Source organism: Peromyscus maniculatus, chromosome 11, assembly GCF_049852395.1.
Source record: "Peromyscus maniculatus bairdii isolate BWxNUB_F1_BW_parent chromosome 11, HU_Pman_BW_mat_3.1, whole genome shotgun sequence".
Classification (NCBI taxonomy): domain Eukaryota; kingdom Metazoa; phylum Chordata; class Mammalia; order Rodentia; family Cricetidae; genus Peromyscus; species Peromyscus maniculatus.
Window position 1 is genome coordinate 16,798,895 of NC_134862.1, and position 21,716 is coordinate 16,820,610.

A 21,716-nucleotide genomic window follows, 5' to 3' on the forward strand; every position below is an offset into this window, starting at 1 on the left:
AGGCTTGACACTATGCCAGCTGTGGAGTCCCTAGAGAGTCTTGAAGCAGCTGTTAGTGAAAGTGCAAACCAGCTGCAGAAGAAAACACCAGCATGTTGGCCCCAGTAACATGGGATGGCCACCAGGGAAAGCAGCAGCTATGGAGTAGAGCCAGTCTGAACCTAGAAGACAACCTGTGTGCTGAAGAAGGCAGAGTCAAAAAAGTGACCCATGCCCTTTGGAGGAAGATCATGACTAGAAGATCGTGACTCGATCCCAGACATTAGGCAATGAATGAGTTATTTACACTGTAGTAACTTTGGTTTTACTTTGTTCAGATTGTGACTATGCCCAGGTTCTTCCTTCTTAAAGTAAGAAAGTGTTTAACTTAAGTTTGATTTTTACAAGAGTACACAATGAAAATATTTTGAATTAAAAAAAATTGGAATTTTAAAGACACTGAATATTTTAAAGGGATTGAAATTTTAATGAGTTTGAATTTGTAAAGACTATGGGAATTTTAAAGTTATTTATGTTTTTAATGTGAGATCATGGGGATGAATGAGAAAGGAAAGGTTGTGGCTTGATTTTGATGTGCTGGAGGCCAGCACCAGCAGTTAATAGGTCCCAAGAAGATGTATGGAATTGGTGAAGGATGACGCAGGCATTATAGGAGAATCTTGCAGCCAGACTAGCTGGCAACTAGAGTGCTTCTTTATTTATACAGAATGCATTAAGCAGGGGTAGATTCATGTTGTTTCAAAACATAGCTCATATAATTTTTGATTTTGGATGTGTGTATCACTTACTTTTACATATCTTTTAGTTATTATTGATAAACCATGACAAAACAGTTATCATTCATAATCAATTTTCCCTAGTTTAATCATCATTGATAAACCTTTCTCTTTTAAAACCATTTTTACTCATTAACCCAATAACCCAATTTTTAAGGATATAGAGGCATATGACAGCCTGTATTCAGACTAGTAGCTTTTGTGGCCTCAAGGACCCTAGAATCTCCAAAGCAGCCAGGACAGACTTCCATGTCCCAAGCAGTTTATTATTAACTCTTAATGGTCAGAGTGCCCAAGAAATATCCTCAGGCCAAAGCTACTGCAGTTATTATTCAAATTCTGGCATAATACAATGTTTATATTTTATGTCTTTATAGAATTTGTTTATATGTCTAATCCTGGCATTCTGTTGCTCTTTGGTCATATGACATCACAGTGGCTCTCCATGTGCTTTGCATTTTCTAAGAAAGGAGGATCGTGAAACCTCATTCTTTATCATCTTCTATATCATTCTTTGCTCATCAATATAAGTCACTGTGTAGGGCAAACTTAACTTCAGCCAATGTAACTTTATTGCCATATAGTCAGATAATTGCCTGAGTGTATGGTAGGAAGAGGCTTGTAATCTGATCTGTGACTCAGTCCTCTAGCCCACCAAATCCTATTGACCTCTTTATATTTGCTTTGTTTTGAATATCTTCTTCCTGAGTAAGTACAAGGACAGATGATTCAAGAATATTTTATAGCCTCATGAAGAGACCCCTGGCTTCTTCATGTGTGTCACAACTTCCAAGGTGTAAGGAAGACCTTCAAGTAGATTAGGATATCTCCCTATAAGGGGGAGAGGTAGTATGTTCAGGACTTTCCTGGGGAAGCTTAAAAGCAGTGCTTCTGGGAGAAGGCATAAATGATTCATAAGAAATTTTAATTGATCCAATATCCCCAAACTATACAAATATTAAATGTCCCCCCAAGTATGCAACAGACAGAGATCAAAACCAAAAGTGCCATGGCAGCCATTATGCAGCTCAGCCAGCTTTGCTGGATCTTTGTCAAGCAGTTGTGCTGGCTTTATGACTTTTGCAGCTCCCATCAGATATGGCTGTGACAGTGATGTATTTGCGTGTTCAGCTGGCAAGTGGTCGATTTTGCATTATAGTTTTCTGTTAACTTGACACAAACTAATATCACCTGAGAGGAGGGAACCTCAATTAAATGTAAAAAAAAATAAGTCACATAAGCCATTTCCTCCCCAATTTTCCTTTGGTCTTGGTGTTTCATCACAGCATTAGTAAACCTAAATAAGACAGCTTCCCAAGAGACCACTACATATTGGATGCTGAGCTGCTTTAGAGAAGGGTATAGAATCAGAATAGGGTTCAGCTCCTTGTCATGTAGACTGACTGTGCAGTGGATTGGTTACCACCCACCACCTCCCTGAACACAGTGGTGGTGATGTTTTAGAGCTACCACTCACAGTGGACTCTCCTGAGTACTAGTTAGAAGACATTAAATCATGGCCTTTTACAAAGTTCATAGTTTGAGGTAATAGCTTCCCTCAGGTCAGTTTTATTTCAGACCCCAAATTTGTGCTAGGCATTGTCTTCCAGTTAGTCCTCACATACACCCCTACCCAGCATCTGAACACACAAATATCCCTGCCTTCTTTCCATAGCTCCAGCTTTGTCCTTCCTTCCTTCCTTCCTTCCTTCCTTCCTTCCTTCCTTCCTTCCTTCCTTCCTTCCTTCCTTCCTTCCTTCCTTCCTTTCTCTCTTTGCTTTTGTTTAATTTTCAATCAAGCTCTTATGGAAAGATAAAAGAGAAGTTCCTCATCCCTCTGTGTAAAACTACAGGCTTCTGATTAGAAAAGGCAGTTGTGTGTAAATCATTCTTCTATGACACTGCACAGCTGCAGCTCCAACTTTCCTGAATCAAAACTCTTCAGAGATTCAAACTCAGTGTGATGAATACGACAATGGTGGCCAAGACAGAGGTGAGATCTTGACATCCCTTCCATCTAAGCCAGACATGATCCCTTTTCCAGCACCAATTAAAGAGTTATTTGCAAATGGGTTGTTGTTGGGGGGGAAGTGTGTGTGTGTGTGTGTGTGTGTGTGTGTGTGTGTGTGTGTGTGTTTATACTCACTCGTACTCACACATGCAGAAGATAGACATTTGATGTTTTTCTCTTCTACTTTCTACCTTAATCCCTTGATACAGGGTCTCTATCTTCTACTTTCTACCTTAATCCCTTGATACAGGGTCTCTCACTGAACTCTAAGCTGACTGAAGAGACCTCCCAAGATCTGTCTTTCTGTGCTTTGATTATATGCAATTATTGCCATACTCAGATTTTATGTGAGTGCTGGGGTTTCAAACTCAGGTCCCCATGCTTGCACAAGTGCTCTTATCCACTTAACTGTTGCTAAGTATCCCTATTTCGATGATTTTTACATATTCTTTCCTCTAATAAAACATTCTAGTTCTATTTCTTGTGTGTGCTTGGTTGTGTATGTGTGTTGGTGTGTGCTATACTTGTGTACATGCTTGTGTTTATGTGCACATGTGTGTATGGATTTGGAGGTCAGTAGTGGAAGTCTGTGTCTTCCTCTATGCCTTTCCACATGCTTATTTTCTTAGACAGGGTCTATCATAAATTGAAACTCTTTGAGTGGGTAGGCTGCTTGGCCAGCTATCTAGGGATCCACATGTCTCCACTTCATCTAGCACTGAGGTTGCAGGTATGTGCCTTGTGCCCAGATTTTACACTGATGCTGTAAATAAAAGAAAAAATGTTATCATGCTTTTCTAGCAAGTATATTATAGACTAAATCTTTTTCTCAGCCCCCTATGGCTAAATTTTACATGGTCATCCAGACACCAACTCAGAATTTTTTTACTCTGAAACATCTTTGATGATTTCCTTGTCCAGACCTGGATCATCTTCCTTATAATATTTCTTTTGACCACCTTGTAATGACTGCTGTAGCTCTCCATGGCTCCCTGGTGCCTTGCTTATTAGCTGGTTCTTGTATACTGTGCGTGCAGAGGGATGTCCACCTTGAATGGAACATGTCAATAGATGGCCTGCACATGCTGAACCCTGCACGAGACCAAAGAGAGATAAGAACACAGGAGAAAGTTCCTTGTGAGAGAGAATAGGACATCTGAGCAGCATTCCACCAAGGAGGAAACAAGCCTCAGATGGTCACCCAGTATTCCTTCTTTCGATCACTGTCTGTGGCCATTGAAACAAAGATTACTCAAAGACACACATGAGTGATGTTACTGCCAAATATTTTAAAGTTTTAAGTGTTGTTATGAAGAGTGTCTATAGTCAAAAGAAAGGGGATCATAAAGCTTAATGTGAAATTCACAAAGCTGCCTCATTGGGACTACTTCAAAGAGTGATTACTGCATTGAGTCCTAATGACTGCTGCCTTCAAATCACATAAATCATAAGGAAATGGGAGAAATGTTTTTCTTTTAATGGAAGTGAATTCTAATTTGGTCTCCAAAGAAAGAAACACATATCTTTAGTAGCTTAGTGTGATCTCTAAGCACATAAAGGATCACCAAGTCTCTCCCATGGCACCATGTCTCATATCCATGTGGTGAAGACTGAGCTGAGAGCAGATGTGAAGCAGAGAGCTGAATTGGATTTGTTCACACCTGTTCTAGTTCCATTTCTGTTTCTGTGATAAAATACCCGGGCAGAAAGCAACATATGGGAGAAAGGGGCTTATGCAGCATACAGTTCTACATTACAGCCCATCACTGTAGAGACAAGTGAGGGAAGCTATTCCCATTGTATCCACAGTCAAGAACAGAGAGAAATAGATGTCTGCAGTCCTGCATGCTTCCTTTCTTGCTTGTTTTTTCCTCTCCTATGCATACAGTTCAGGGTCCCCTGCCTCAGAAATAGTGTCACTCAAAGTGGGCTGGGTCCTCCAACATCAATTAAAAGTGAAGACAGCCCACTCTCCAAGAACTACCTTCAGGCTAAGCTGATCTAGAGAATTCTTCCATTAAGACTCTCTTTCTAGATCATTTCAGATTGTGTCAAATCAACAGTTACAACCTATTATTTATCAAGGGAGAAATTAAAATTAAAGAAACTCTTAATTTTATCATTCAGCATATCTTCCTGCCATTCAGGAAAGCCTCCTATTCTGCGAACCAGGACATAAGGAATAACTAGGAATGGGGTGCCACAGGGAAGTGGCAACTGCTCTGCATTTAGTTGCAGTAATGGGACTTGGGTCTATGCAAACACGTTTTGAGCTAAAGGTGGGACAGGTTATGGTATATTTTGTGCTAGCGTAAACAGAAGCAGTGAAATAGAAGAAGATAATTGTTTCTTATTAAAGTGCTTAGAGTACGGCTGAATGAAGTAAACCCGAGCCCATCCACTGAATTCGCTGGAGGCCTTGGCTCTGCTTATGACTTCCTCTAAGGATTTTCAAGGTTGTTTTGAATAAGGAATAAATTGAGCCCAAGGAAGCCATAAGAGCAGAGTGGATGAAGGAAGCTTAGAGCATTGAAGTTACTAATTCAGGAGAAATTCTCAAAGAGCTCTTAGGTGACTGATTTTCTTCCAACTAACCTGCTCTTCCCTGATGCAAGATAGAAATTGTGTGAAATAACCTTAATATTTACCTTCGCTCCAAAGGTGACTATTATTTCCACACACTACAGCTTTGACAATAAGCTTCAAATTATTAGTTTTTTTTTTAAAGCAGAGTAATCTCACTGTATGTTTAAAGATTTCTTTTTTTTTTTTTGTTTTTCGAGACAGGGTTTCTCTGTGTAGCTTTGCACCTTTCCTGGAACTCACTTGGTAGCCCAGGTTGGCCTCGAACTCACAGAGATCCGCCTGCCTCTGCCTCCTGAGTGCTGGGATTAAAGGCGTGCACCACCACCGCCCGGCATAGATTTCTTTATATTTAAATAGTGTGTGTGTGTGCATGTGTGCATGTGTATGTGTGCATGTGTGTGTGTATATGTGTGTGTGTGTGTGTGTGTGTGTGTGTGTGTGTGTGTGTGTGTGTGTGTGTTTGTTTGTGTGTGTGTGCATATATGTGCAGGGGCCTTCAGAGGCCAGAAAAGACCATTCGGTTCCTGGAACCAGAGTTACAGGCAGCTGTGAGCTGCCTCACAAGGGTGCTGGGAACTGAGCTTGGGTGCTCTGTGAAAGCAGCACATGCTTGTAAGTGCTAAGGCATCATTCCTGTTCCCCATCTTACTTCTTTAAGTAGACAAATATTCAGTGTGTGCAGAGGAAATACAGTATGATTCTGTAATAAGTGATGCAGTTAAATGAACAGTTCCATAACCTGGGTTCCTAGGCGCTCACAGACACTGGAGTGACAGTTAAGGAGCCTGCATGGGACCGACCTAGTCCCTCTACATATGTGTGACAGTTGTATAGCTTGGTCTAATTGTGGGACTCCTGACAGTGGGAGCAGGGCCTGTCCCTGATGCTTTGGCAGGTTTGGGGAACCTATTCCTCATACTGAGTTCCTTACCAAGCCTTACTACGTGGGGAGGAGCTTAGTCTTACCTGAACTTGATGTGCCATGCTTTGTTGATACCCATGGGAGGCCTGCCCCTTTCTGAACAGAAACAGAGGAGGAGTGGTCTCATGGTGGAGGTGAGGAGAGGAAGGGAAGGTGGGGGGAAGGAATACAAGGAGAAGAGTTGGGGGAAACTGCAGTTAGGATATAAAAAAAGAATGAGTTTAGTTAATTTAAAAAGAGGGAAGAAAAAGAGTTGTTATCTTCCTTTATCATTGTATGAGAGACACAATATCCTTGTCCACAGGGAGTGTGGCTAGGCCATGGTAAGATAGGGACATTTCTTGGTTCCTGGCCTCAAAGTAGTACAATCCTTTGATAATACTACAGTTTACCTCAGCATACTGTCCCTGTTCCCATGGACACCATGTCTGTAGATACCAATCCAGTGCTTAGTTAGGCTTCCTAATGACTGTCACCCTCCCTTTTGGAACTTTTATCCACATAGAAACCACACACAAATGGAGAGAGGTGTTTGTGCCTTTGTATTCATTTTATTCTAGTGGGTGAGTGGCGGTGCCTAGAGCTGAAATCCTAATTGTCATTAAGGGAGATTTATAAGATTTTCATCATATTATCAGGTTATGAGTTTATAGAAAAAAAACTTCCTTGGGAAATTTGGCTGTGTACTCAAATTAGAGGTGCTTTTATTGTTGTAGTTAATTATTTTTGATGATTAAATATATGTATAGAAAATTAACAGTTCCATGTCCAGCTACAAATGTATTATCTCCCCAAAACTTGTTCTTCTTCTTCCTATAGCTGGAGGGATGGGCTCTTTGATCTTCATCTCTGTCTCAGCTTGTACTTACCGCCTCTCTCTTCAGCGAGCCTATGGGATCGAGATTTTCAGAGTCCAGTGTTAGTGAGAACCTGTGCAGTCTTTCTGTGTCTGGACTGTTCCACTTCTCAGAATGCACCCAGGCACATCCATGTGACAAATGGAAAGTTGTCCTTTTTCTACAAGATACTGTATACATAAGCCACATTTCCTTCAGTCATGCCTTGGCAGACTTCAAGGGCAAGGGCTTAGCTGAATATTTGGAGTATGTCTCTCATGCAGAAAAGCATGTGAGAGGCAGGTATCTCTTTGGAGTCTTCATTTTATTCCCATTTTATATGTATAACATATGAATATATAATATATAAAATATAATATATTAGATAGCTGAATCACATGGTAGCTCCATTCAAACAATTTTCAATACATTTATTTTTGTGTATTTATTTGATGTGTGTGTGTGTGTGTGTGTGTGTGTGTGTGTGTGTGTGTGTTTGTTTGCACATGCTATGACAGTGCACATGCCGAAGTCAGAGGACAACTTGGATGAATCAGTTTCTCTATCTACCATCTGTTTCCTGGGGATCAAACTCAGTTCTTCTACCTTAGCAGCAAGCGCCTTTATTGACTGAGCCAACTCATCACACCCATATTTTAAACACTAATACACAAGCACCCACCTTATTTTCCAAAAAGCTATATGATGCATATTTCATGCATAGTCTGTAGGAGTTCCTCTTTCTTCATTGTCTTGCAAACTTTTGTGATCTCTTGTCATTTAAGTAATGCCTGTGCCAGTGAGTGTAAGACTATATCTCAGTATGGTTTAAATTCACACTTTTTGATGAGGGTTGAACATTTTTGGGTTTTCTGTTTTTTTTTTTTTCCAGACAGGGTTTCTCTGTGCAACATCACTAGCTGTCCTGGAACTCACTCTAGACCAGGCTGGCATCAAACTCACAGTGATCCTCCTGCCTCTGCCTCACATGTGCTGGGATTAAAGCGTGAGCCACCACTGCCATCTCGTTGAATACTGTTTATTCCCTTTAGACAGTGTGTGTTTTCCTTGAAAATATCCATTCAGGATGTGTCCATTTCATCCAGATTGTGTGTTTTGTATGGCCGCTGAGTAGTAAAATCTTTATGTATTTGGATGTTTGTAGACTCTTTGCTATATAATCTGTTTTGAGGTGGGGTTTTTTTTCTGGTTCTGTTGGTCACCATTTTCTTATATTGGTTGTTCTGTATACTGTACATGAGCTTTAAAAATGATATTCAATTCATGTATTATTTGTGTATATGTGGGTCCATGAAGTATGTATTAAGTGTAAGTGCCTGTGCCAATATGAACTTGAGCAATGAGAGGACAGCATTCAGGAGTCTGTTCTCTCCTTCCCCTGTGGGTTCTGGAGCTTGAACTCATAAGGCTTGCTCAGCAGTGACTGTCATAGCTGACCATCTGGCTGGCCCTGGACCTAGGAAGCCAAGAAGCATATCCATTTGATGCAGTCCACCATATCTTCTGACTATTATAAACTTTAATTTTGAATTTATAGTTTTAAGAAATGTTTTTCATTTTTTTTCTCTAGGAGTTTATTAGTTTTAGATCATAAAGTTTAGCTTTTAATATGTTCTAGGTCAGCTTCTGAATGTGTTCCAAAAAATATCTCATTTTGTTCTTTTGTGGGAGCTTCATTAGTTCATCATTATTTACTAAAGAGGCAGTTCATATCACTTTATGTGTTCTTTGAGATTTGTCAAGACTTAGTCTGGGAAGAGTTATAAGAGTCAGTGTGGGGTGGGCATGATCAGAATACATTTATGAAATGCTCAAGAAAAAAACAAAAAATATTTTAATCATTGGGTATTTTTCTTTGTGTGTGTATGTTTAGCTATGAGCTCTTTATTATGTTACATAGATCTAGATGTCTAATTCTATGCCAGTACCATTCTCTTGTAAATACTATTGATTTTTTCCATATTATTTCACATCCATGATGGTTTTGTTTTTGTTTCTCAAAATTCTGTTTACTCCTTAGGGTTTTTTGTGTTGTTTTTGCTTCTCAAAATTCTTTTTATCCTTTAGGGTCTTTTCAGTTCCATATAAATTTAGGAGTCTATTTTATTAAATATTGTGACTGGAATTTTGATACATATTTTAGTCAATCTGTAATTTGCCTTGAGCAGTATGAACATTTTATGATAGTAGTTCTTCCAATCTATGCAGTTTTCTTAAAGAATTTATGGGTCTTCTAGATTTTTGTAACTATATCACTGCATTCAACCATCACTTTGTATAAGCCAGTGTGAATACAAGCCCTGGAAAATGGGTTTAGCTTAAGAATGGGCTTATGTAGTTTCTCAAGGTAGGTGTATTTTTTCTGGTCTGTTTTGTGAAACCAGAGTGGCATTATTGTATGAATTGATCCGAAGGCTTCTAAACCACACTTTGTGTTTTTATGGTGGGATCTAAAAGGAGGTAAGCATGATGAAACTTAAATTGTAATGTAAGTCATAATTAACTGTAAGGGAAGAGCTCTACAAAATGACTAATGTTCACATGTTAAGATTAGTTTCACAGATTTTAATTCCCTTCTATTTGAATTTGATATAAAATAATAATACACATGTGATTTTGCTTTTTCTGTTGTGGTTGCTGTTTTTTGGCATGCCAGGGATCACATGGCCTTGTGAGTGTTAACCACAGTACTCCATCACTGAGCTACAACCTTAGTTTCAATAACTTCAATGACTGAATAAAAAAGGATGAAAATAATAGTTATGACAGATCCTGAAGCAAAATTCACTAACCAAAAATATTTAATTATACTGATAGTAAATCTAATTTTTAAACTCTCCTAGCCAGTTTAACATCTTTACAGAATTCAGAATGACATTTGGAAATAGAATATGAACTGATATACTTAGTTAAGATTAAATCCCACTGGATTAGACTGGGAATTTAACACAATGGCTAGCATCTTTTTAAGGCAAAAAGTAGGTAGAGCTAAACCAAGGAAGACTCTTAGTCTAGACCTTTAGCCTATACCAGTGCACAAATGGATATTCACAGTGGGTTATATGCACACTACATATACATACAAATAAGCAACACACACACACACACACACACACACACACACACACACACACACACACCCCAAAACTATGTTCTGACCTCTACAGAATCTGCAGATTATAATCAATATGCCATAGTGTATGCTGAGATGAAGATAGACAGGTCTATGAGCTTAAAGAATCTAGGTAGTTTCCCAATGGAAACATCATGATGAGTTCTGAAGGACAAGGAGGAAGGAGCCTAATGTGAAAACTTCTCCTCACTGAAGGCCCCTCTGGAAAGGGATGGCTGATTATTCAGGACTGTTGCATTCTAAAGAAAACTCATGAGTGTTGAAACAACTAAGACATAGATGCTACACCTGACTCTAAAAATTATTAAGTAAATATTTTAAGAAGTTCTTCAATTTCCAAAACTTTCATTTTTTTTATATCTATAAAATTAATAGAAAAAAAGGAAAGAACTTTCTAGATGAACATGGAAGGCAGGAACTCAATCATGGTGAATCTCCTTAGTAAGGCAAGCAATGTAATTCTGTCCAGTTTGACGAGGTTATTATTTAGAATGTGATTCTTTCGAAGAAGGATTCTCACCATGATGTTTAGTTCTAGGGTTTTGTTTGTTTTTAGTATAAGTTTTGTACTATTATTTTTAATTAAATACTTTTTATCATATTAATATATTCATTGTGTGTTTCTGTATGAGTGTTCATTGTGCCATGCCATGTATATAGAAGTCAGAAAACAACTTTTGAGAGTCAATTCTGTCCTTGTGGGACCCAGGAATGGAACGCAGGTAGTCAAACACCATTACCTGCTGAGACATCTCAACAGACCTCACTATTACTTTTCTAAGTAGTATTGATGATAACTTTGTGGGGTTCTCACACACAGAGGGGAATAAAGGTATAGATTTGGCTCAAAGGTATAAAAATGGAGGAAAAAAGAAGATAGATAAAATTTGAGTGTATTAACATTAAAAGAACCCACTAAAATTTTATGAGGCACTTGCTGGTGACCAGAGTGCATTCTGTTACAAATGCTTATTTCAGGAACATATTTAGAGAGGAGATGATAACTGCATCTCAAAAATCACTTTTATTTTTAATTTCCCTATTGTAAACAGAAAATCTCTGCCCATATTCATGCAGAGGAAGTATCCCATTTATGCACAGCACTGCTAATGTAGGCTAGAGAGAAAAATGAGACCAAGTGGGAGATAAATGCAGTATGATGCATTGCTCTCAATGCACTTCTGACCTGGCACTTAGCCAGTTCTTTAGTTTGTTATATTGACAGTGCATTCCCTGTGACAGTTTGCTACCTCTGGGACTGTAAACCTAAAGTGTTTACCATTGTGTAGGCCTGAGGGAGGACTGTGGTGATAGAGAACCCTAGGGGAGAGAGAGAGACAATGAATATTAACAAACACAGAAAGAAGCAGAGAAAGGAAAAAGAGGATTCAAACACTGGCATGATGACTAAGAATATCCATCTTCAACACAATCCCTGTTGTTTTCCTATGATTGTCAGCAATGGGAAAAATGAGTCGGTCGAGGCAGGTCACAGAAATGGGCGGATGTGAAGGGATGGACCAGAATCATAATTGGCCCAAATTTGAGTAAATGTATTTTCTCCTTAATGTCTCTCAGAGTATGATACTGTACTCTGTTCTCAGCATGGTGTGCTCTCTTGTGTACTCAAGGAGAGAGCTTCTGGTGTCTGAGGAAGAGTCCAACTGTATAGTACACGTGAATCCTCAGAGTAGACAGAGCAACCTGGGCCACTCACTAGCCATGTTGGAGAGGTGAAATGGGAAGACATGCCTGAGATAAAGAAGCCAGTGAATGTTTGCCTGCCATGGCACTTTTTCATGTAGAATAGCTTTCAAGTTGACAAAGAATGTTCACCCTGAAGTAGCCATTCTGCTTATGCTGCAATGGTTTGTCGTCCTCAACCCCTCAACCCTCTTCTCTACCTTCTTCATATGTGTTTCCAGACTCTCTTAAATCCCTTTAGTTTCCATCCATTTTGTAACCTCTGAGGTTGAGATTCAGCAGATTGAATTCCTGAGCTCATGGATAGTGAACAGTCGCTTGAAAAACACTCTCCTAGTAAATTTGAATTTCCCAAGGGGCCATGAAGGATTAGGTTGGTCACCACACCTTAGTCAGACCACACTTAAACTGAAACATTGTATTATACATCAGTGGGTTGGAAAGGGTAGGTTTCTACTTTCTGAAGCTCAGAAGGAGGAAGGCTATTTTGAGAGAATCATGTCATGAGAATAATCAAGTCATGCTCATGATCTCACATTCCAATTACAAAACAGGTCTGTGGGTGTGCTTGTCAAAGTGGACCTCTGACTTCCTCTCTTCCCTTTCCCCCTTCCTTCTCTCTTCTCCTTTCTTTCCTCCCCTCTCTCCCTATTCTTTCTTCTAGTTGTCTTTTTGAGGCAGGGTTACTCTGTAGTCCAGCTGGCCTGTAACCCTGATTCTCCTGTCTCAGCCTCCAAAGTGCTGAAATTACAAGTCTACACCACCATGCTGATCTCAAACTAGAATTTTAATTTAAAATGGCACATATAGAAAACAACAACAAGATCAATATAGAGACACACTCACTTTTCTTAGTAGCTATATTCAGAAGTTTGTATTTCAACTCTGATGAACATATTGATTTTACAAAAGTTTAATACTGAGTCGTTGAGACTCAGGAAACAGAAACAAAATGACCAATTCATGAACAATTTAATCACATCTTTCTGTGTTGTGCTTGTTATTCTTAGTTCTAATCCTTCCCCACTTCTTTGCTTTCAAGGAAGTTTACAAGTTCGCTATCGGCTAAACATGGAAGAAAGTCATGTGTTCACCATCAGCACAGAGAACTTGGCCAACAGAAGGGTGCATCAGGTGAAGATTAGCCGAGAGGGGCCAGAGCTTTCCATTCAGGTATTTCATGTCTCATCTTTCCACTCAGCCTACATGCCAAGGCTTCTCCATCAAACATGTCTGAGCTCCTGAGCCCAGGCACATACTGTAGTGTAGAGTTGCCCTGGACACCAGTTCAGCCCCGAGCCATGCTTCTTCTTCTCACTGGCACTGTCATCACCCAGGAAACACCTGGGAGCACAAATTTGTGAATCCCCAACTAGAGCTAATCCATCACAAACTACTGGAGAGGAAGAGGAAGCACTGTCAATTCTGGTTGTGCTCAAGTTTAATCCTGTCTTAACCAGATTGAGTTATGAAGGGATTCATGCAGAGAGGAAAGTACAGAAGATGGTTAAGGAAGTGGGCATAGAGTACAGGTGGGTACAGAGGAGGGAACAGGTGATGTGGAGGCCCTCAGGAAGGCATGGGTCTCCTCTACATCACTACTTCCTTCCTAGTGCAAACTGGGTCTTGAAGACAAGGAAGGCTGACTGGGTAGAGAAGGTTCTTAGACAGTTCATATGAGCACAGACATAGCTTTCAGAGAAAACAGAGTGTGATAGTCTTCTCTGAAAGATTAGTGACTCTATATAGAGCCAAAGGCATGGTAGGGCAGATCCCAATAAAGTCCAGCCAAACCTAGATGACCCTTCTTTGATTAAAACCTAAAGAGAGAATGTTCATCAGATAAGCAATCACCAATTTGCATAGGTGAGTTTAATCCATTCATATGTGTTCTCCCCATTTATCATTTATCACTTAAAATGCCCTTTTCTTTGCTGGTCAACAACAGGTACAAAGACATCTGCCCTCTCAGAAGATGAGTTGCTGTCTTCCTCTGTGAACAATGAATACTTTAGAAGAGCCATCACACATTCTCATTAGCCTATCTACTCCTACCCTAGCTCCTCTTACCTGGATCTGGGGGCTTGTGAACTCTCTCCCTCCCATACCTGGGCTCAATATCTCAGCACTCTAAGACCTGTCCTACTACCTGTCAGTCAGATCTCATGACCCTCTCACAAGTATACCTCCAACATCCTCCTGTCTTCTATCCTTTTTACCACCTTTCCAGCTCCACCAGTTAGCACCCTGAAGCACAGCCTATGTAATGCATCAAAAATCCCAGTGGTATAGTGGTGTGTGAAATATTTCTGGGAGGCATGAACAAATGTCTACTCACTCCATATAGAGAACAAACAGCAAACCAATATAAGGATGCCACTAAACCCAAATTAGTGAGCCAGTGAGATTACTAACAGGAGAATTTTTAGATTTATTGAGATTACTAATGGGAGAATAGTTGAGGGGTTACAGAGCAAATGTAATTTAAAAACAGATACATCACTACAATCCACTCCAGCATAGGTGGCAACCTGAGGAAACCTGACATGCAGATTAATAGGTAGGAAAATTCTTCTTTCAAGCAAGTCAGTTTGGGGAGCTAAGAACCTAGCCCCAGTGTATCTGGTCAGTTTCAGGGACTTCCTGAAGCCTTTGACTCATTTACTTACCAAGCCTAATGAGCTTCCTGGTAGGATGTACTGTTCCGCTTCCCCTGGTGTAAGTGCCGCACTTCCTTACTGAGCCAAGGTCACCTGATATGGCTTGTCAAGGCATAAAATCAGACTTGGGTTTGGAGGGGCCAGAGCAAGACTGAGGCACAGACAATTTTATTGAGAAAAGTTTGACTTTTATACCCTTATCAGAAAGAGGATATAGTAGCAATTGCCAGGATCAATACAGTTGTTGCCAAGATACAATGACATTTCCAAGCTGTACAGGGTACACAAGATTGATGTCTAATACCAATTGTCCTCTTAAGCTTTCATGCTTTCTTGACTTCTAAGGGAAAATACAAACACAAAATGGCCTGAAGGCTTTACTGCCTGAGGGAGTGCATTAGTTTCTCAGGAACTGAAAGGCACACAGTGCCCCAGGAGTCACTGACTCTAACCCCAAAAGCCTGTGATGCATGCCTCTCAAAGCAGCTAGACCAGGCCAACTCCATGGTCCCTGCACCCAAGCTTTCCTCCAATGGAGGAAGGTGCTACACAACATGGTAGCATGCCAGCCTTTTCCTTACCTGTCATATTCCTGACATCCAATATGGAGATTATTCCCACCCTTTGGGACTTGACTTGCATATGTTTTGAATAGTTCCACTCCTCTCTGATGTTTCTTCTCCCCTATCAGTTGATCACTGCTGTCTCTTTGTGGGTCCTCTGTTATCTCTCCTACACATTGGTACTCACATGACTCTCTTAGACTCCTGTGGCTTTGTAGCTATAGTTATGTGATGGCTTATCTCATTTAATCTTGTACTTTTGAATACTATGCATTTCCCAATAAATCAATGTCTAGCTTTATCCAGACCTCCCCTGATGACCTCCAATCTGTTCCCTTGATTTTTCTATGCAGTGCTCATTACCCTTGACTTATTTTATTGTTTTTTCTTTGGAACTCATGCTATCTGACATGGAATAAATAGAGTTTATTTATTTACTTTATGTTCTGTAACCCTCGTCTAGAATGTGAGTTTGATGAAAACATGAAGTTGGTTTGCATTTATTTCTGCAGAGCTAGCTCCTTACCAAGCAGTCCCTGGCAGCAGGTGTTAGGTGAACATTTATGAACTAAGTGGATGGCTTCCACATGGCTGCAGGGGATTTGATTTGACCTTGTGGAAAACAGGAGATGTTCTAGTTTCATGGCTGTTGCTGTGTTAAATATCCTGACAAAACTCAACTTCAGTCAGAAGGGGTTTATTTTCCACTCATAATTCCAGGTTACTGTCCACCATAAGAGCGATGTCAAGGCAACAGGAAGTTAGAACAACTAGTTCCCTTCAACATCCAAGAGCAGAGAGAAATTAATGTATATATGATCACTTGTTTGCTTGTGTCCATCTTGATTTCTCTACTCTCATAGAGTTTAGGACTCCCTTACTAAAGAATGGTGCTGCCCACAGTGGGCTAGGTCTTCTCACATCAATTAACTTAAGATAATTCCTTACATACATGTCCACAGGTCAATCCAATGTAGAAAATTTCTCATTAAGACTTTTCCAGGTGACTCTGCGCTGTGTCAAGTTCATTCTTAAACTAAGACAGGTGGGGTAAGTTTAGGGTTTAAGCTTAGGAGTACACAGTTTGGAGTCTCCCTTTTAGAACTCCTTATCATCCTGTATGGGAAGATATATTTAGCAGCGATAAGGTAAAAATCAGTCAGGAAGATTCTATGTCCCTTGAAACATGCTCCAGGGGGAGCTATGGAGAGAATTTCAGGGGTGCCAGGATGCAGCATTGGAGACCATTTTAATGTGGCCTGTGGGAGAAAGTAAGGATGACTATTAGTTAGTCTAATTAGATGGAAGTTCAGGAATAATTGTTGGATATATGACACAAATAATTCCCATACCATTAGAAATTAACCTCTTATCGGTTACAATATTCCTGAAATGAGGAAGGGGTCACACCTTTGAGCACATTTGAATTGGGTGGGGAGAGCAGCTGCTGAACTGGTAAATGGTAGGAATTTTTTTTTTTTTTTGTAATGATAGCTTCCTGCTTGTATAGTCCGTGGGAGTTCCATGTATAGGTCAGAGGTCAACATCAAGTCTCATTCCTGAGAAGGGGCAGTTCTCTTCAGTTTTTTGATACAAGGACTCTCATTGGTATAGAAATCACAGAGGAGGTTAGGTTGGCTCTCCCATGAGCTCAAGAGATCTCCCTGACCCTTCTTCCCAAGTTATGGGATTACAAACACGTGCCACCCCACCTGACATTTTACAGGGGTTTTACGGACCAAACTCAGGTCCTTGGACTCTTGTGGCAAACACTTCACTGATTGAGCTATCTGTGCCCCCAAGCTGTGTTTGTTTAGACTTTTAATGAAGTCCTGATGGAAAACTGGGGTGTGTTCGGTAGAGCGTTTTACATATGAACATTTTTAGTACCTTTATATTTTCTGTGCTCTTCACAAATGAAAAAAGGAAGTAGAACACAGAGAGAGCAATAAGATGTATGTGTTTTCCTTCTCTGTCTACGTAATTTTCACCAATCAATTTACAGTCAATACTAAGCAGCCACTTGCTGCTTGCAAAGTGCTGAAGAGAGCAGGGAAAAAAAAAAAAAACTAGAGCAGAAACTTTACGTTTTGATCCTTAAGTCTGTTTATTGTCTCAGAAAGACAGCAGGTTTGTCTTCTGGACCATCCTTACACCCTCTCAATCCAATCTATATTTCTTTTTCATCATTTGTAAAAAGCTGTTTAGTGTAAACAAACAAGCACAACAACAACAAAAAGCAGGCCCCTGGTAGATCCTTATTTCCTGGTTGGCCAGTAAGGAACATTTCAGGAATGCTGCCTACCTGTCAGAGGGAAAGGACACTTAGCCACCAAATCACAAGACTCCTGGCTTTTCCCATAATTTTAATTTAGCTGTTCAAATTGCCTTTTAAAGGACAGATAGACAAACCCGGTTATTTGAAGACAAGAAGAGAGATCCCAAGTCCAGAAACAACATGGCCATGGACAGCTGTTAAAATACTAATATGTGGCTTGACTTATTCATCTTTGTGACTTCTCTGTCACTAGGTTAAACTATGTCATAGCATTGTAAGGAGAAAGGCATTTGGAAGTATGCATCTGTGTCACATTTCATATATTCTTTACTAAAAAAGAAATTATAGTTTAATTCACAAAACAGTGATATAGAGTTAAATCACACACCATGGGTCATAGTTTGTACTAAAGTCTTGGATAAATGACAAGGTCAGGAGGTTCCTGAAGAGAGTAACTCTTAATGGATATATATAGAAAGAGAGTTGTGAATGAAGGCACTGAATGGAAGGATTAGATATTAGTCCTGATCCATTTGATTTTCCCCAAGCAGAGCAAACTCACTCACCTTGCTGTATTACTGTTTGTCTTCATTTCTAGCATATGCTGTAGAAAATGATGAGGATAGAATCATTTGTATGTTCAGAGTTGAGATTGGTACTAATTTTTACTAAATTACTAATTTCTTTTTTAGTAAAGAAAGCATTTGCCTTGTCAGCCTGAGGATCTGAGTTCAGATCCCAGAAGCATTGTAGCAATCGAGGAGAGATGACAAACACATGCTTGTAATCCTGTGATGTTGAGAGAGACAAGGTGGTCCCTGAGAGCTGGCTAGACAGGAAGCCTAGCCTATTGATGAAGTTCTGGGCCAAAGAGAGAGCCTGTCTCAGCCAAAAAGTGGAAGGCACCTGAAGAATGGCACCTGGGGTTGTCCCCTGGCTTTTATGGCCATATACATGTATATATATTCTTCCCCAAATAATAGAGATTGGAGGAATCTGTTGGCTCTGTAGATTGAGAAAAATGGAGATAGATTGGTGGTGCAGCCCAGGAAGGAGAAAGAGGAGGGGAGCAAACCAGAACCAGCAGTGTATGAAGGTGATGGCTAAGGGAGGACCCTCGAAATCAAGGCCTGGAGCACCCGGCGGTGACTTCTGCTGAGCCTGCCAGTGGGATGTGATCAGCCAGCTCTGGCAGTGGCAGCAATATGTGCAGCTTTCCTCAAGTGCTTACCCAACTATGTTCCATGAAGAGCAAGCTCTGCAGTCCATACCGGAAAACAGGTCAGGGTTAGGGAGGAAGAGAAAATTGTGTTGGCTTCAAAAATAAGAGGGGAGGAAGAAGTAAAATGTGCAGTACTGCTGGGTCCCATCTAATGTGCCACAGCAGGTGCCAGATGGGCATCTCTGTTTACTTGTTTTCAGTGAAGAATTTGGTGAAAAATTCTCAGTGGGGAGAAAATACTTGACAATAGGCCTGTCTGTGGGGGTCTCTGAGGGAATGTAAGCATGTCAAAGACCTTGTTTTACAAGGAAGAAAGAAAGGGTACTTTATGTACATTGTGAAACAGCTTGTGGGACATTTTGAATCTCTCCTGGGAAAAAAACCCTAAGAAGAATCTATCCTGTGTAAGAATGTAAGCTGTTTACAAAAGAGATTGCCTTATGCCTTCTGAAAACCCGGGTTGATGGCTTTATTTTGTTTTCCTACAGGTGGACCAACAACTCTTCAGCTATAACTTCTCCCCAGAAGCTGAGTTCAGGACAGCAAGGTCACTTACTCTAGGCAAAGTCACAGGTCTGTTTCTCTGTCTTATACTTTTCAATGAATGTTGTTAAAATTAATAAATTAGCAGTCTTTGTTGGTGTGGTCAGCAATTCACTGCTGCAGACATTACCTCCATCTGTAGTCTCCATACAGGTTTTGAAAGAGGATATACTGACACACACATATGGCAGTCATGCAGAATGTCATATATATCTGCTTTATTGTTTGGTTAGTTCGTTGTTAATGGTTAGTTATTTGTGGTAATTATTTTGTTGGTTAAGTGTCAGCAATCGGGCAGAAAGGTAAAGAAAAATATTTTAATTTAAAATTTACATTTATTAATTATTTTTTCAGAAAGTCAACATTTTACTTGAATTTCCTTAGTTTTAAACTAAAGGGATGAAGTAGGAAGCTGAGTAGCAGGATAAGGATTGAAATCTCCATTAGAAGAGTTGGTTCCCATTTTGTTCTCATACAGGTTTTGTGAATTTTCACTTTCTGTTTGAAAATGTTTGCCTGTACAGCACTGAACTTTTCATACTTTCCTGAAGAATAGGATATTTTAAACAATATCCAATTTTTAACAATGACGTTTAGACCTTTAATATATTTTGTTTACAACAATGTAGATAATAGGCTGTTGCTTTGGTCACAATTTGGTCAACCTTTCCTTTTAATTCATTTTTCCATTTTTTAGCCTCATGTATTACCTTGTGTAGAACACACAGCTAATTTTAAGTATTGCACATGCATACATGTACAATGTGTGGTGTGTGCACATTCACATGTGTGACTGTGGGCAAGCATGTGGCACGGGATGCTTTTAGAGATCAACAACCTTGTTTGAGATAGGATCTTTCTTTCTGTGCTTTGTGCACAAATGGAGAGCATCCTGGTTTATGAGCTTCCAGGATTCTATCTTCTCCTATCATCCATAAGAGCACTGGAATTTCAGATACCTGGACTACTAAGTCTGGCTTTACTTTGGTTCTGAGGATTGAAACTCAGACTTTCAAGAAGCTATCATCTCTCTAGCTCAAATTTTTGTGTTTTATCTATCTATATAATCTGGAGATCTGTGCTTTACAAATTAGTAAGTGCAAGTCTTTTTCAGATTTTAAAATCACTTGTACATTTGGACTCCTACCTGCAGCCTTATTTCCTACTGAGTCAGCTATTTTTGTGACTCTCTCAGGTTCTCTGTGGCTGTGTTGGTCACAGTACAGTTTAGAAATCATTTACAACTTTGGGTATCTTAAGCAGGAATGGACAACATAAGAAATCACTTTCTTATGAAAGTTTTGCAGCCCTCAATTCTGAGTCTTGATAGCACCTTTTTGAATGGCTTCTCACAAACTCTGAGGGTCTTTGTGGGAAATGTAGGGGTGCTCTTGTTTACCTACTAATCCCCAACTAGAATCTGTTCTAACTCATACAGAATATAGATTTACAAGGCAAAGAAGACATTCTCTGAACAATGGCTGCAGAAAATGTGTTTCTCTAACAGTGGAGCAGCTTTGATAGGACAATGATCCTCTGTTTCTCCAGTCTTCTAGATTCGTTAAGAATATGACATCTCCAGAACATAATGTGAATGCACAATAAGTCTAGAAAATGTCTATTTCAGTTTCACAAGGTGACAGACAGATGAATCAATCAATAGGAATGATTTCTGAATGGGCTTATTTCTTACCCCACCCCCCATAAGCCCAATAATAATACTGTCATAATAAAAATGCTGCTTCTGAAGCTGTTTATTCTGGTTCATTAATGTGGCCCTGGTGAGTTTTAACTTCCTGTTCTCTGTATCTTAAACATTTCTGCTTTGTAAAAAATGTCATTTTTCCCCTTTCTGAGCCAAATCTTTTTGATATATATTTTTTCTGTCTTAAAGTCCCTGAATTATAAACTTTTATCTGAAGCAAGGTATTTATCTCACCTTGAGTCTTAGAAGATCATTTTGCTAGACAGTTGAAGGGTGTTATATTTCAGATGGGAGGTGAAGGAGAGAGAGAGAGAGAGAGAGAGAGAGAGAGAGAGAGAGAGAGAGAGAGAGAGAGAGAGAGAGAGAGAGAGAGAGCTCAAGTGCACTCTGGGTATAGAGGCAGAAGCACTGGTTCATGACTGCTACCAATGCACAGCTTTCCCAGCTCTGCATCCACGATTTATGATGGGAACCTGCAACTGTCTGCATGAGGAGAGATCACACTGTAGAAATCACAAATGCACATGACAATCATTGTTATCCTTTATATGATCTGATTTGAAATGCAAAATTTATCAATGAGTACACACCTACTTAGTAGTCTCCTGCTCTTGAAATCTCTTGTTAGTTGGTTCTACTTTTGGAAGTTCTTACTTCGGCCAAACCAGCAAACAGAGCTGCTTTGATGGTATGTTCTTAAGCATAAAAAATTTGGCGTGTGGGTTGATGTTGTGCATTTATTTGTATGTGTCTGGT

At 39.8% G+C, this 21,716-nt stretch overlaps 1 protein-coding gene across 1 annotated transcript in view; it reads left to right on the forward strand.

Annotated features, from left to right (window-relative positions):
* LOC102912016 (contactin-associated protein like 5-1) overlaps window positions 1-21,716 on the forward strand; it is a 922,425-nt gene that overhangs the window by 839,651 nt on the left and 61,058 nt on the right. The window contains exons 20-21 of the mRNA XM_076547187.1: window positions 13,032-13,162; window positions 19,201-19,285. Of these exons, the coding sequence (XP_076403302.1) occupies window positions 13,032-13,162; window positions 19,201-19,285 (216 nt within the window). The remainder of the gene's footprint in view (window positions 1-13,031; window positions 13,163-19,200; window positions 19,286-21,716) is intronic.